We start from the raw sequence: 17,270 nt of genomic DNA, 5'->3' as shown, positions 1-17,270 counted from the left end.
CTGCAGGGTAAATCCAAGACTATCTGTCCAATCTGAGTTTTCTGTTGAACGACTAAAACAACTTTTGAACGGACACATGTTCCACCAAAACAAGTTCCTTCCCAAGACTATTTTGCAGCGCCACCGGGGCGTTTTAAGCGCCGCCCGTGGCGATTCTGACCGGTTTAAAGACATGCCAATAACCCAGAGCGTGTTTTTCTCCCATGCCGGAATGCTGTGTGGACTAGCCAGACCTTCCTCAGCAGTGCTGTGGAGAAAGGTCTGGCAATGGGAGACTATAACAGAGCAGTCTGATGTGTGTAGAGGTCTGTGTTGTTATACTATAGCAGCCTGGTGTCATTATCAGGCAGTTTAATGAAGGTAAACAGTGAACGGCGTGCCTAATGCCACTGCTGGCGCAGCACTGGCTGACTGAGTCCATCCTGTGTCATGCTAGGAAGCGCCTGATTTGATAAACAGCAGGGTTTTCTATGAGCACATATTTTAAACGTCAATGTGGCAGTCGATCATGTTCATTTAATTGCAGGGAGCCAAAATCGTGATCAATACTTGATCAATTGTGCAACACTGGAGCATGGTAAATACAGACTGAGTAAATATCCCCCATATTTCCATTAGATTCCTATTATTTCTAATTAATTCCCATAAACTCCTATAAGTTCCCATGGAACACTTTGAATATTCCTGGAATTTTGCAACCCTAGGTTCAACTGCTGCAGCTGCCAGTGTTTTTTTTTTCTCCAAATAAACCCACCATGTGTTTCAGTGTCTTGTACGCAGCTGGACAATGATCTGCTCATTCATTGTAGGTCAGCTGAATGCTCAAACTGTCACTGAGGAAATATAGAGGAAATAAAGGAGCACAGTCTACTTTATGAGCTGGCTTCAAGCCTATTTCTGCTGAAGATTCCAGGACTGAGCCTGAACCCCTACCTGCACACTCATTTTACATAAGAGCATTATCCAAATGCCTCAGATAATGTGGAATCTCATTGCTCACAGTGGGGAAATTCAGATTTTCTTTAACCGCCCTGCACACATAGATCAGAAGTCAGGCTCTGCTAGAGAACAGCAGACCTACAGATCGTAAGAGTCTTTTGTTTGAGATGGCTCTTGGGCCTAAGATGTTATTTAGTTGGTTTAACCCATACATGTAGACTGCAGTTTCCCCATGTTAAGTAACTAAAGTAGCTTTAAGATCAGAGGAAATATCTCATTCCACTCTGACAATATCACAATTAAGGCTGCAACTAACGATTATTTTCATTATCGATTACTGTGTCGATTATTTTAAATTAATCTATTAATCGTTTGGTCTAAAAACTGTCAGAAAATAGTAAAAAAAAGTCCATCTCAGTTTCTCAAAGTCCAGGTGATGTCTTTAAATGTCTTGTTTTGTCAGTCCAAAACCCAAAGATATTCAGTTTAATATGATATAAAAAAAAGTAAAGAGCAAGAAACATCTATATATGAGAGGCTGAAAACAGCATATTCTGCCATTTCTGCATTTTTTGAAAAATTACATTAGTGATTAATGGATGATGAAAATAGTTGGCGATTATTTTTCTATCGTAATTGATTAGTCGACTAATCGTTGCAGCTCTAATCACAATCAAATCAAGGTTTTATCAAAACCAGTTTAACAAAAAACTCGTCAGTCAAAACATAGTGTGAGCTTACAACCACACCTCACAGTCAACAGAGTTTGCTCATATTGCATCACTCCGAACTCGTAAGATACGGATGCTTGGGCAGTGGCTCTCAGCGTCAGATAAGCACCCCTCAGCGTGTGTATAGAACGCACCGGGCAGAGCAGCAGCAGCTACGCAGCGCTTAAAGATGACGTAGTTTTAAGAGCGATAATGGTAGCGAGTAGTATAAATTGCCGAAATTCTGCGTGGGGAGGTCGTTTGGGGTGGTGGATGGGTCAAAGAACACAGGACTTTTGTGTCCCCACATCACTTTTCCTAAACCCAACTGTCCCCACCAACCATCTTTTCCTTAACCTAACTGCGTCAAAAGTGACGCCAATAGTCCTGACCCAGCGAGTTTAGATAAAGCGTGTTTAGATATGACACTAAAGTAGACTTGTAGCGACAATAACAACGCCAAAGGCACCTGACCAAGCATCTGTATTTTATGCGATGGGAGTGAGAATGTGTTGCCACTGATGGGACTGCGAGAGTTGAGTTAAACATGTTTTGTCATACTCACTCTCGTACTCACTGTTGTCCCCTTTTTCATCTTACAATAGGAATTTAAGGTTGTTAAAATTACTCATGTTGATTTTTTTATGTTGCTCCATTCCATCAAATTGAAATACTGTAGCCTACACGTCTTCTGCATCATTTTAGACACATTTACCCAAATTTCAGCCAGACAGATATATACCGTTAGAAACTAGGATCTCCCCAAGCATTTAAAATAAAGTGAAGTTGTGATTGGCTGCACCGTGTGACTTTGAACTGAGTGACCCACTGGCAGGTCAGGGGGTTTAAGAGATTACAATGACTGATGAGACAGGAGCAGAAAATCATGCTCAGAGACATATCAGCAGAGTGGCTGCTGTTAAAAAGCCCACACACACACACACACACACACACACACACACACACACACACACACACACACACACACACACACACACACACACACACACACACACACACACACACACACACACACACACACACACTTTCAGTTCTTCTGGCTGATAATACCTACTGCTCAGGTTGAAGGTGGCCCACAGCTTAGATGGGAATTTATATGGTCACAAATCTTTTTCTACCAATATGCAGGGCTGGGCAATTTATCAATATAAATCGATATCGTGATATAAGACTAAATATTGTCTTAGATTTCGGATATCCTAATATCGTGATATGAAATAAGTGTTGTCTTTTCCTGGTTTTACTGTAAAGTGATGTAATTTCCTATTCTATTATTTTCTAGGGGTGGGACTCACCAGAGGCCTCACGATACAATATTATCATGATACTTATGTCACAATACAATTGTATTGCAATTTTAAACATATTGCAATATTCTGCAATATACTGCAATTTATTACCTTTTTTTTACAACTTCAAATTTTTCCCAATTTCAAATGAGGTTCCCAAAAGGAAACTTTGTCAACATCTGTTTTATCTAAAAGGATACATTTCTCTGTTGTTCATCTCACTTCAATTTTATTGCTGCAAAATGGGAGTGTCAAGCAGACAAACACATAAAAGATCGATACCTGGTGTCTGTATATCGATTAAGTACTGCCACAGAAAATATTGCGATACCATGCTGTATCGATTTTTTCCCCCACTCCTATTATTTGCCTTTACCAATTTAGTCATTATATCCACATTCCTGATGATTATTAATCAAAAATCTCATTGTGTAAATATTTTTGAAAGCACCAATAGTCAACCCTACAGTATCGTCGCAATATCGATAGAGGTATTTGGTCACAAATATTGTTTGATATTCTCCATATCGCCCAGCCCCACCAATAAGAATGATAAAGCTGTCATTTGTCCTGCCCTAACAGGGACAACAAGGCTAACAAGAGACTCAGGAAGATGTCAATCACTCAGTCTAAACACAGTCCTGGGAAGAGGTCTAATCAGCAATCTTAACTGAAAACTCCTGTGTGGGTGTTCAGGGCCCTCTAACATGGAGAATGTCCCCCAGCCAGGATGCTGTAATCCAACCTGCCTTTACAGTGCATAACATGGAAAGGTCTGGAGCTCAACTGCTTGGATTGAATGACATGAAAGCTATCAAAAAGTCCCAAAAAAATTTAAATGGATTTACCAGGCCGCCACAGGTGCTCAGTGATGCCAGGGAGTCAGTGTGGTTGATAATGGAGCCGGAGTAAAAGCACAGCTGCTTCGTGGATAAGCGGCTCACCGCTGCGCTCTGCTCCCCAAGCCTCTCCTCGACCACGAAGTCCCCTGACAGAAACGCGCTGTCCCGCGTCAGATTTAAATACAGACTCCTTCCGAAAGCCGGCAGTGACAGAATTATGTTATCCGGGTCAGAATGTCCTCCACCCGGGGCGTCCAGGGAGCGCTGGCCGCGGCGCCGCAGTGTGCGGGCAGTGTGGTCCGGGGACAGGTGCGCCTCCTGCCCGGACAGCAGCCTGGGAACCACTTCGTCTATCTCTGGCTCAGACTGGGCTGTGTAGGGAGGTACAGTTCACATCAAACAGTGGCCACGTTAGCATAAATAGCTTCCTGTCCTGACTCTGTGAACTGACTGAACTGTGTGCTCTCATGCTCCGGGACTCGGAGCTCAATGTGTCCTTTACCAAAATGTGCAGTAATTAGCCTACTGCAGTGATTAGGCTACTTACTGAAGTCGTTGTAGGGGGAATCTTCCAACCATACAGGAGGAAACTACAGTCTACATCCTAGAACTGATCTTTAGTAGCACACTGAGTTGTTTAACCGAGGAAACCGATAGCTTTAGTTGACCTATATCTAAGAGAAATAGGCGTAACGTTACACGGCACAGCCGAGAGCTCACACTTAAGAGTTCGAAGTCAGTACTTACCACTCAATGCGATGCAGAGAAGAGAGAAGAGCACATGGGTGACATGGCTGTTATGCATGATAAGGCAAAGCAGGATAGAATAAACTGGAAGAGGTGAGTGATTTTATTGTGAGGGGACTGAAGCGCTTTGCAAAGCACTGAGCAGACGGCGCAGTTTTTCCAAAACTTGGAGAAGTTGCAGTAATTCAGGCTGGAGTGACTTCTAGCGCAGGGTACGCCTACACAGCCCGGGTCGGCCTCTACTCATGTCACATTGGTACCATTAGACCATGACCAGAGAAAAACTGAGAAATCCCTACATTCTCATTGGTCAGGGAAGCTGTCTGTTACTGTCGGAGGTTGAAACCCTACACGTGGTTTCAAGTGGAGAAAGAGTGTGTGTGTGTGTGTGTGTGTGTGTGTGTGTGTGTGTGTGTGTGTGTGTGTGTGTGTGTGTGTAAAACTTTGACATGGCTGCAAGTATAATAATATAATTTCAGGGTAAAAAAAACATGGTGTAGCCTACAAATTAGAAAAATTGAATAAATAATAGTGTACAGCACAGATTAGTGGAAGACCCAGTCCACAATGAAAACATAAGAGAAGGGAAACTATTCCATACACAGGAGGTTCTCAGCTATGAATAAAATGTAAACACGGGCCTTTGTCACAAAGAGACATGACAGCTATTCCCACAACACGACAGCAAATCACCAAAACAGGACAGCAAATCATCACAACACGACAGCGATTCACACAACACAACAGCAAATCGACACAACACGACCGCAAATCGCCACAATACGACAGCATTAGTGAGACCAAAGCCGGTCTACGGAAAGCCTTTCCACTCCCTATTCAGCCCCATTGTACCAAATTTTGTTGCAGTTCCACCAGAGTTCCACTGGGGGTGATCGCGGTCCAGTGCAAAATGAATGGGACTCTATGGAGCTAGACGGCTAAATTTGTCTCTTTCGCCTGATTGTCGTTGAGAAATCTCAGATTTGATTGTAGTTTTTGTAAGTTCAACATGGATTATAGGTCAAAAGTTGAATGAACGAGTACTTATGTCCTTTCGATTTCTTACAGGTTGAGTTGTTGTTGCTAGCGTTCTGTTAATGAATGCTGATTGGTCAGTGAAGGACTGATTACGATCGGAGATCCCGCTTGACGGCATCCGAAGTGAATATTTCGGCGTGGTCTTTAAAGCATTAGCAAACCTCTTTCTAGCACATGTATTGACAGGGAGAGCCTAACCTGTCAGCTGTGTTGTCGATGCCTCGAGAAAAAAAAGGAAGCAACTCAGAGCTTGCCGTAAAGCAGCATCTCTGGCTGTATATGTGTATGACGTCATTGTCATTTTAAACGGCTTTTTAGAACAAAAAAGCCACTTTAAAAAAATCTAACACCCAGCAGTGTGTATTTCCTTAGCCTCCCCTTTCGACTGCAACATTCAAATTACTAGACAAAAACTTATGTCCTGAGAAAAGTGGATTTTGAGGGGTATAGCTCCATAGAGTCCCATTCATTCTGCACTGGCCTGTGAGTGCCCCCTATATGGAACTCTGGTGGAACTGCAAACAGTTCAGAAGCCGGAAGTAACAAGAGAGTGAAACTTCTTCCCTTATTAGAAATTCTTTGGTGAGACTGAAACGGAAGGGGTGCGTATTGAACACTGATCCTCATCCTGATTGGTTGTGTGGCACATAGAAGATTTTAGGTTATTTTGCACTGTTATTTTTTATTTCATGTATTTCATTTTGTATATTTGCAAAAAGGACAACCCCATTTAAATTATTCCTTACGTGAGTTACGTTATCACAAGATCATCTGTTGGTACAGTGAACTGTTGGCTTGCGCTGCCTTCTTTAGTTGGCCCAACGTCTGAGGGAATGTTCGAGTAAACTTGCAAATTAAGACCAGCCAGCGGACTGATAGTTGTTTTTTTTTAAACTAGTTTTAATGAAAACTCAACTGCTCCTGATTTTTTTTTCACCACTGTTTTGCAACAAGGGAATAACAAGAGTAACAGGTGAACTAGGTCTTAAACATGAGTTCTGTAAGTGCTGTGTAGTGGATAGAAACTTTGAAGTTTTAGGAAACTTTAAAGAGCCCGGTTAGCATTAGCCGTTTGTAAAACTTGACTTGAGACTCGTCTTCAAAAGACTTCAGACTCGACTCTGACTCGAGATGCGGGACTCGTGAAAAATCTTTATTTTTAGGAAACGTCTGATGAGCTGACAGTAACCTATAACCTACCTACGCAACACTTAATACGCATCTGCTGCGCACGGCCACACGTAAGAGGGGACAACAAACCTGTAACAAAACAAAAGAAGCACTGAATGCAAAGTATGTGGACTCTAGAATAAAATAACTAGCTCAGAGACTTGTGAGTATCTCTGAAGTACGGTCACCAATCACCTTCACACTAGGCACGTTTATTGCTGAGGACCCAAGGGAGTGCGGTGCATTGTATAAACCTGCTTATACTTTGAGACTATGTTTATAACAGCTGTGTTACAAACTGGAAATGCGGAGTTTGCCAGATAAGGTTCTTAACCAATCAGGAAGGCTTAAAGGTCCCATGGCATGAAAATTTCACTTCATGAGGTTTTTTAACATTAATATGAGTTCCCCCAGCCTGCCTATGGTCCCCCAGTGGCTTGAAATGGCGATAGGTGTAAACCGAACCCTGGGTATCCTGCTTCGCCTTTGAGAAAATGAAAGCTCAGATGGGCCAATCCTCTCCTTTCTCCGCTTTGCCCGCCCAAAGAATTTGGCCCACTCATGAGAGAGAAACATCATGGCTTTCAAAAAAGCAAAATGGCAGTTGGTCAAGGCCACACCCCCACCCTCCACCTTACCCCCCTCTCTCCTCAATAGCTACAGACACAGAAATGGCACATACTAAGGAAAACTCATTGTGGGACTGGCTCTAGTGGATGTAATTCTGCACCTGTTAGGTTCCGGAGAATGGCGGACCCAAAAGCAGAGATGGTAGGCAGCGGAGTAAATAAAAATGAGTATAATTACAAACCAGGTAAAACATGCAAACAAAAGGAGACCTGGAAAAAGCAGGCAGAAGAAGTCCAAAAACCAACCAGGAACACAGAGACGACAAACTAACATGCAATCCAAACAGAAAACAGTACAATGATCTGACACTGGACAGGGGGAAGACAAAGACTAAATACACAGGGTAATGAGGAAACACAAGACAAGTGGCACAAGGCAGGGAAACAGGTGAAACACATTAGGGTAATCACAAGGGTGGGAAAACATAGGAAGTAAAACAAAACAAGACAAGACAGAAAACAAGACCGTCAAAATAAAACAGGAAACAGAGCAAAAAGACAAAACAGATTACCAAAATAAGACAATACACACCAAACCCATAACAGCACCAAGGCTGAATTTCGGGAAAGAGACTTCAGATACAGTATTAGGGGACCACTAAGGTCTATATAAAAGCATCCAAAGAGCACCATGTCATGGGACCTTTAAAGGGGTGATAGAATGCAAAAACGATTTTACCCTGTCATAGTTGAGTAACGACAGTTCGGTGGGTAAATAGGACATACATAGAAGCTCAAAATCCCATTGACACAACTTTACTATGAAAATCTCAAATTTTGAAACTGCTGCTGAAAACGGGCGAATCTCAACAAAGCTAGTTGCTTACATAAGAATCTCAAGACCTGTACCTTTGTCACGCCAATGGGTGTATTAAGAGAACGGTCACGCCCCAACATTTACACACCTGACCTGAGATCAGGTAGTCTTCTGAATCTAGGTCGCGCAGATCTCTGCTATTCCATTACAAAATTCACTTCTGAAACTGTTTTATGCGAGAAATCAACTATGCAAAGCTCAAATATGGGCTGCTTTACGAAAATGGATGGTTAATTGCAAATTTTGTCTGACTGTGTCTCAGAGTTCAGCGGCCGGTGCTGCCTGTGTTGTTGCCTCGCCGCCTCCTGCCTTCCTTCACATACCCCGGCCTGCTGTGAGCTCGATTGAGCTCCGTCAAGGCTGGCAGCCCACGGCACTCCATACAAAGTCACCCTTTTTTGGGCTAATGGACTACCAAACGCTGCTGCTCTGACAGAGCTCCAGAGCCTGCAACTCCCCTCTTCCTGCTAGCTAAATTCCCAGTGTATGTGAGTGAGAGCGTGGTCAGCGAGCTTGTTACGCCAGCAATCTCTTACCACAGGTTCCAGTTAATCTTTTAATGTGTGTACTTATAATGTGTTGAGTTATTTAAATGAACGATTGGGGAAATAAATGCCGCTTGTCTGCGAGTCTCATTGATAGAGCCTGCAGCTGGATGGAGCTCTATCAGTGAGAGCTAGCTAGCCTCCTCTTAGAATTCCTCTGAATTAGCCAAAAAAACGGTGACTTTGCGCAGGTATGGAGTGCTGTGGGCTGCCAGCCGTGACAGAGCTCAAAGTACCTCACAGGAAGCCGGGGTCTGTGAAGGAAGGCATGCTGGGCGGCGAGACAGCAACACAGGCAGCTCCGGCCGCTGAAATCCGACACAGTCTTACCAAATTTGCAATTAGCCATCAATTTTCGTAAAACGGCCCATGTTTGAGCTTTATATAGTTGATTTCTCACTTAAAAAAGTCTCAGAAGTGAATTTAATAACGAAATAGCCTGACAAACAATGTATAACTTTGCAGTGTCTGAAATATGAGACCTGCTGTCGAGTCTCCCATGTGTTTCTATGTAGTTTGCTCAAACCAATCAGCGCGCAGCTCATTCTAAATATTCATGAGCATACCATATTTGGAAGAAAAGCTCTTGTTCCAAATAAAGCCATATTCACAGGGTAGTTAAGGGCCTAATAAAATAGCATAGCAATAGCAATTTTCAGCCCAACCAATGTTACATACCCCATTAGGAGACCTTAAAGTGATGATTTGGAGTAATTTACCCTAGGGTCCTTTGCACCATGACCTCGAGCCAAACACCCCCCCAGAAGCTTTTTTCACCTGGGTCTAACACTGGGCGAGTTAGCGTAGAGTAGCGTTAGCCGCTGAGTAGCTTAGCGCGGGGCTAATGGACCCACGTTTTTATCTCTTAAATGACCCCACTAATAATGCCCGAAATGATACCAAAGGTCTACACTAGTATATATAGGTTATGCTCTCATAAAACGATGGATTGGAAAGTTTGTAAGTACACCAGAAGTTTATGAACACTTGCCTGCTCTCTTCTGCTCTCTGTTGCTGTTGCTGCTGCTGCTGCTGCTACCTGCAGTTAGACGAGTGCTTAGGGCCGTTATATAATTACTACACCGAAAAGAGATACAACAAAAATGTATTAATTTAATGATTAAATAAGGTAATGTCTCCAAACTTACCTCAATTATTACTTGTCTCCTGCTAGTTATATTACAGCACTTACTTTAAAAAATAAGTTAAATTAAAAAATATTTTTGTTGCATCTCTTTTCGGTGTTGTAATTTGTAGATGTCCCTAAGCACTCGTCTCACAGCAGCAACAACAACAGCAGAGAGCAGAAGCCAGCAGGCAAGTGTTATTTACATAAACTTCTGGTGTACTTACAAACTTTCCGCGCTAAGCTATTCAGCGGCTAACGCTACTCTACGCTAACTCGCCCAATGTTAGACCCAGGTGAAAAATGCTTCTGGGGGGGTGTTTGGCTCGAGGTCATGGTGCAAAGGACCGTAGGGTGAATTACTCCGAACCATCACTTTAAGTAAAATATACCCTATATAATCATTCTATCACCCCTTTAAACAAAAGATACTGTTGGTTGCATTATGGATAGTTTGTCTGGATGACGGTTCATTTACAGGATAGTTCTGGTGCCGCTGGAAGTTCCATTGGATGTCCCTCACTTTCCGCTTTCTTTGAGGTAACTTTAAACTCCAGTCGCATTGGATCAACATTAACCGGAACCTCTGAGCGAAGTTACATGCTGAAAATGGCAAGTTTTAAGAAAATTTTGGATTGTGCAACAAGGCAGTTCTTCTTGGTTCTTTAGAGGAATGATTGTTAAGATTGAGAAAAAGAATATGTTCAAGGCATTTACTCTTTAACTGGGACATTTTGGGACCAATTGGCGAAGATTTACTATTGACAAAACACGCACGGCGATACACTGGTAGGAGTAAATTACGTTTAACCATGTGTCCAGCAAATTTTTAATCGTTACTGTGTTGTGTGAACAGTTAACTTTATTTAATATGTGTAATATCAGAGCCCGTCTACGGAGAGCCTGTTCACGCCCTATTAAGCCCCATTGTTCCGATTTTGGTAGCAGTTCCACTGGGGGTAATCGCAGGCAGATTTGATTGTAGTTTTTGCTTTAGTTCAACATGGATTATAGGTCGAAAGTTGAATGAACGAGTACTTATGTCCTTTCGATTTCTTACAGGTTGAGTCGTTGTTGCCCTTAACACGCTAGCATTCTGCTAATGAATGCTGATTGGTCAGTGAAGGACTGATTACGACCAGAGATCCTGCTTGATGGCATCTGAAGCGGAACCAGAATGTCAAAGTGAATATTTCAGCGTGGTCTTTAAAACATTAGCAAACCTCGTTCTAGCACCTGTATTGACAGGGAGAGCCTAACCTGTCAGCTGTATTGTTGATCCCTTGAGAGAAAAAAAGTGACTCAGAGGTTGTCGTAAAGCAGTATCTCTGGCTAATTACTAGAAAAAAAATTATATCCTGAGAAAATGTTGAGGGGTATAGCTCCATAGACCTCCATTCATTCTGCACTTGCCTGTGAGCACCCTCATATGGAACCAGAGTGGAACTACAACCAGTTCAGAAGCCGGAAGTATCCTGATAGTGAAAGTTCTCCCCTTATTAGAAATTCTCTGGTAATATTTAGTATGTGGCGTTTCCTTTGCGGAGTGCAAATGTTCCACCAAAGCAAGTTCCTTCCTGAGACTATTTTCCAGAGCCAACGTCACCACGTCCTTCATCTGCAGCGCTGTGGAGATAGGTCTGGCAATGCGAGACTACATTATGGAAAATGTAGAATCCAGTGTCAATACTAGGGACCAACAGTCAGGATATCTCAGCCTTTGCTGCTTTTTTTCTCATAAATACCCCACTTAAAGCTATAGTGCGTAGTTTCTGTCGCCCCATGAGGAATTCTAAGTAACAACAACAACAGCCCTGTCAGTACGTCCACATGATACAGCCTTCCGTGATCACGCACACCGCCCCACCCCTCCTCCAGACAGTTGCTAGTAGCCAAAGACGACACGGAGGATAAAAAAAAGACTCTTCAGAAGAGGTAATTATCTTTACACACTGAAGTTACGCACTAAAGCTTTAATAGAAGTGCAATACTATTTTTTATTTTATTGATGTTTGGCATTCAGATTCAGGAGAAGTGTGGGGATGGCTCTTGAGAGCAGTGCTAGGTGAGTCATGTTAACGACACTCTCCCTTAAATGCAGTAGCGTGCTTTTTTGAGCAACTGGACCACATGCACCAGAGAAGCTGGGCAAGCAGAGGTGCACAATGAAAGAGTTGTGTTAATGTTAAAAGTGTGTGAGCAGTCAAGTAAATAAAGCAGTAAATAGAGCAGTCTGTCATGTCTGTGATTTGTGCTGGGGGCACTCACTGTGGCAGCGAGACCTGCTACAAATGTAAGAACAGACTGAGGAGCATACTGTAAGAAAGTTATTCAGTTACATAGCTCATTAAATTCCATTATTACATGCAAAGTTTACCTTAAATAATCATAATAAGATCTAGGGTGGTTATTGAGGGGGGTCTTTTCTCTAGTGGTTTACATCTGTCTACAGATGCAGGTTTAACCTGTCTTAATTTTTACACTTTGGTAATTGTACCACTTAACATTAGAACTGCATAGATGAAACTATTAGTTGTCAGCTATTACATTAATCTCCAACTATTTTGATAATCGATTAATCAGCTTAAGTAATCTTTTAATGAAAAATTATCTGATTCAAGCTTTAAAATATTGAATGTGCCATCCATCCATCTTCGTCCACTTATCCGGTGTCAGGTAGCGGGGGGAGCAGCTCCAGCAGGGGACCCCAAACTTCCCTTTCCCTAGCCACATTAACCAGCTCCGACTGGGGGATCCTGAGGCGTTCCCAGGCCAGGTTGGAGACATAATCCTTCCATCTAGTCTTGGGTCTTCCCCGAGACCTCCTCCCAGCTGGACATGCCTGGAATACCTCCCTAGGGAAGCGCCCAGGGGGCATCCTTACCAGATGCCCGAACCACATCAACTGGCTCCTTTCAATGCGAAGGAGCAGCGGCTCTACTCCGAGCTCCTCATGGAGGACTGTGCTTCTCACCCTATCTCTAAGGTAGGAAGACTTTTAACCCTCGTGGGGAAACCCATTTCTTCCCTGGATCTCGTTCTCTCGGTCATGACCCAGTCTTCATGACCATAGGTGAGGGTAGGAACGAAAACAGACCGTTGGATCGAGAGCTTTGCCTTCTGGCTCAGCTCTCTTTTCATCACAACGGTGTGATAAATTTAATGTAATACTGCACCCGCTGTGCCGATTCTCCGACCAATCTCCCGCTCCATTGGCCCCTCATTCGCGAAGAAGACCCCAAGGTATTTAAACTCCTTCACTTCGGGTAAGGACTCATTTCCTACCTGGAGAAGGCACTCCATCGGTTTCCTGCTAAGAACCATGGCCTCAGATTTAGAGGTGCTGATCCTCATCCCAGTCGCTTCACACTCGGCTGCGAACCGATCCAGTGAGTGCTGAAGGTCACAGGCCGATGATGCCATCAGGACCACATCATCTATAAAAAGCAGCGATGAGGCATCTAAGACCCTAAGACCATAGCTCCCCGCCGCAGCATCAGCAATGGAAACTTTGAACATTGTCCACTCAGGTTCAATGCCCCCAGCCTCCACAGGGATGCACGAAAAGCTCAGCCGAGGTGTGAGTTGAAAGTCTTACCAGTTCTGTCCATAGTCTTCCCTCACCCCCTGACCCAAATCACCACCAGATGGTGATCGGTGGACATCTCCGCCCCTCTCTTCACCCGAGTGTCCAAAACATACGGCCTTAGATCATATGAAATTATTATAAAATCGATCATTGACCTTCGGCCTAGGGTGCTCTGGTACCAAGTACACTTACGAGCATCCCTATGTTCGAACATGGTGTTTGTTATAGACAATCCATGACTAGCACAGAAGTCCAACAACAGACAACCACTCTGGTTTAGATCAGTGCTAGTCTGTGACAGTAAACTGAATATCTTTGAGTTGTGGACAAAACAAGACATCTTGGGTTTTGGGAAACACTGATCCACATTTTCTAGCATTTCATTGACCAAACACCTCTATTAATCAAGGAAATAATCGAGAATTAATCAACAATGAAAATAATCGTTAGTTACAGCCCTTCTTAACATAAATATCAAAGCACTATTCACAGAATGTATTCCTGATCCCACTCATTTAGTCGTAAACATTCAATCCAGCCAGAAATTGTTTCCTTTTTTCTGTTGCACGTGTGGTCAGCATTCTGATCCTGCTTCATGATTTGACAGAAAAGAGCAGGGTGATGACCACCATCTTGTGGGAAACGGTGAAATTACGTCACAAGAAGACTTATTTTCATCACAATTTTATTGCTGTTGCATAATAAGTAACACAAAGTTCAGTGTTTAAGACTACTTGCTAAATGTCAAAACTATACACTTCATGGACACAACCCACAGCAAATGTAGGGATGTGAGATAAAACAAACAAAGGATAAATGCATTTCCCATAACACATCTACTTCATATTGCTCCATTATACTCACTTTACCTTCATTCTTTTTTTTATGTTGCTGAAATGTTTGCCCATGCCTCCCAGGGACTCCGCCAACCACCCTGACTATCAATCATATCATCAACACTCAGTAATTCCATTTAATAAATAAGACTACAACCAGTTTTCCATCCTTGTTTTCTTCAGTTTAGTGGAAAGTAGTAACACTTGTACATCGCGAAGGCACTCGGAGAAGAAGAAAAAAATATCAGTAGAAAACTGCACTTTAACATTCTTTTTTTAGTGGTGCCTTTTAGATTTAATTCAATGTTCAATTTGTTCAATAACATAATGTTGGAAACAATATTTCCTTTAATTTGTTTTAAATTCAACAAGCAGTTTGTTGTATTTTAGCAGAATACTGAAAGCAGCAGAAAGGCAGAAGTGAGTGCACTTTATCTATCTGTTTATTTATTGCAAGTAATATCATTATCACGATATTCAATAACATTATCGCATATTGCATATTTTCCTCATATGGTGCAGCCCTACTTCATATAATTCTTTGGCACAGCATGAGTGATGTTAGGCAAGAGAAAACTCCCTAAATATTTATTTACAGTTTGTGCTGTAAAACCTCCCGACTGTGTGTGTGTGTGTGTGTGTGCGCACAGTACCAGGTGAGTTGACACAGCTGGGGCTTGTTGATGAATAATGATCTCCCTTTTAATGCAGCTGGACCTTGATGACTGCCACACCAAGGCCAGACGGCCACGCTGGCCCATCAAACATTATTTACTGAACTGTACTGGGGAATGTTTTACCGACTGGACCACGTGCACCAAAAAAGCCAGGCAAGCAAAGGGGGAAGGTGAAACAGTTTTAGGTACCAAATTGCCTCCATATTATCGAGTATCGAAAAATGCCTCGTCATTCAGTACCAACTTTCGATACCTAAAGGAGTGAATCTCATCAGTGGCAGTGAGCCAATAAGCATGCAGCATGGTTGTATCAAGATCTAATAATGCTGTTGATTGGCTGTCTAATGTTAAACGTCATAGAGGCATCCAGGAAAAACATTTCGCTACGCACAGAGATGGTGCTCACGTGTGTGTGTTGTATTTTGAGAGGCTGGACTACAGTTTGTGTCACATAGGTGTAAAAGAGCTGAAAAAAAATTGTACCGTAATGTTGTAAATCTTTCTTTAATAATGGAGTTTGATAAAATTGGTATTGAAAAATGTATCAATCAGGAACCTGTATTGATTTGCAGTATCACCACCAGTATCAGTATAAAAAAAACAATACCCAGTCCCAGCCCTAATGTTAAAAGTGTGTGAGCAGTCGAGTATATAAAAGGACATAATCTGTGAGCGGACTGTCGTGTCTGTGTTTTTCACAGATTTGGGGTTCAGGTAGATCGTTTTTGGCAGCTGCTGCCGTGGTCCTGCTCGACGCCCTGCACTGCTACAACTATTATTTCTAGTCATAGTTCTATTATCTTTATTGTTACTGTAAGTCCCACAGTGCATCATACCAACTGCTATAAATATTATGAATCATATTTCTGTATATCTGTATCCCAACCGGCAGCGGCAGATAGCCGCCCACCAAGAGCCTGGGTCTGTCCGAAGTTTCTGCCTAAAAGGAAGTTTTTCCTCACCACTGTCCCACCAAATGCTTGCTCATGGGAAATTGTTGGGTCTTTGTAAATTATAGAGTGTGGTCTAGACCTACTATATCTGTAAAGTGTCCTGAGATAACTCCTGTTGTGATTTGACACTATAAATAAAATTGAATTGAATTGAAATTGAATTGTGCTGGGGGAACTCATGGTGGCACTTGCCACATTTTCTAACAATTCAAAACAAAAATAGATGTGGTGATGAGCACACAGTGGGGATTGTGTTTTGTTATTTTAGCTGGTCTGCAAGTGCTGCCACTGACAACACTGTAGGGAGGAACAGAGGGAGAGCCAAAAACATCTTAAAAGCCCTATTAACACTAGACTAGTAATACCTGAGGACCGCTACAATAATTACAGAGGTCGTCTGTGATCTTAATACTGTGCGAATCTGCCATGTATGTAAATTGTCGCGTAAGAATTCCACCACCAGTGTTGGGAAGGATACTTTCAAAACGTATTTCGTTACAGAATACAGAATACATGCCCACAAATGTAATTTGTAACGTATTCCGTTACGTTACTCAATCTGAGTAACGTATTCTGAATACTTGGATTACTTCAGGATTACTTCCACATTGAATTGCGTTTTATAAGTGTAGGAATGCAGCTATCACATCCAGCTTACTAAACAGGCCTATAATGGTGTGTTCTTTTTATTCCAACTAGCTGAATGTGTACCTGAACAAGCAGATAGATTATTGTATTGGTAGTCCCGAACTGCATACTACAGAAATCTAACCGCAGTCTTGCTACCACGAGCTAATTTTAGCTAACGTTAGCTAGCATGTCAAACGGGGCTAGTCAGTCTTTAAACGGCTCTGGAGCTAGTAAATCAGCACGTAGGAGAATGAAATAGCAAGGTGACCAGTAAAACTACAGCAGACGACTACTCTTGGCTAATTAAAAAATAACTTACTTTAAGATGCTTCTTCAGGTTGGAGGTGGAGTAATTTGGACGCTGAAAGGAGGTTGGTTGCTGGCAAGCACTGGTTGCACTGTACAGTTATATTTCATTCTCCCTGTTCGTTCTTTAATGTGAAATGCTGTTTGAATTTCCAAGATAGAAACTTATTCCTGCCCTGGCTCTTTCGTGCCGGTTCCGACTCCATTGTGACTGATCACGCAAATAGCTATTTTTTTCGATTTCATATCGGGGCTTCTGGAAAATGCATAGAGTTGCCTTAATTTAGTCAGAGTGAATAAACTCGTGAAACAGAGAAGTATCGTCATGTAATCCATTGATTTCAACAATGTAACTGTATTCTAAATACCAACGATTTAAATTGTAACTGTAACGGAATACAGTTAC

At 42.4% G+C, this 17,270-nt stretch overlaps 1 protein-coding gene across 1 annotated transcript in view; it reads right to left on the bottom strand.

The window, feature by feature from the left end:
- The window catches only part of adamts17 (ADAM metallopeptidase with thrombospondin type 1 motif, 17), a 213,355-nt gene extending 208,581 nt beyond the window's left edge, over nt 1-4,774 (bottom strand). The window contains exons 1-2 of the mRNA XM_039795147.1: nt 4,549-4,774; nt 3,808-4,172 (exon numbers count right to left, since the gene is read on the bottom strand). Coding sequence (XP_039651081.1) covers nt 3,808-4,172; nt 4,549-4,606 — 423 coding nt within the window. The 5' untranslated portion in view covers nt 4,607-4,774. The remainder of the gene's footprint in view (nt 1-3,807; nt 4,173-4,548) is intronic.
- Between the last annotated feature and the right edge of the window lie 12,496 nt (nt 4,775-17,270).

The sequence above is a fragment of the Perca fluviatilis genome, chromosome 3 (genome assembly GCF_010015445.1).
Source record: "Perca fluviatilis chromosome 3, GENO_Pfluv_1.0, whole genome shotgun sequence".
Classification (NCBI taxonomy): Eukaryota; Metazoa; Chordata; class Actinopteri; order Perciformes; family Percidae; genus Perca; species Perca fluviatilis.
Note: the sequence above shows the minus strand (reverse complement) of the source record. Positions and strands in the feature narration are given on the sequence as shown.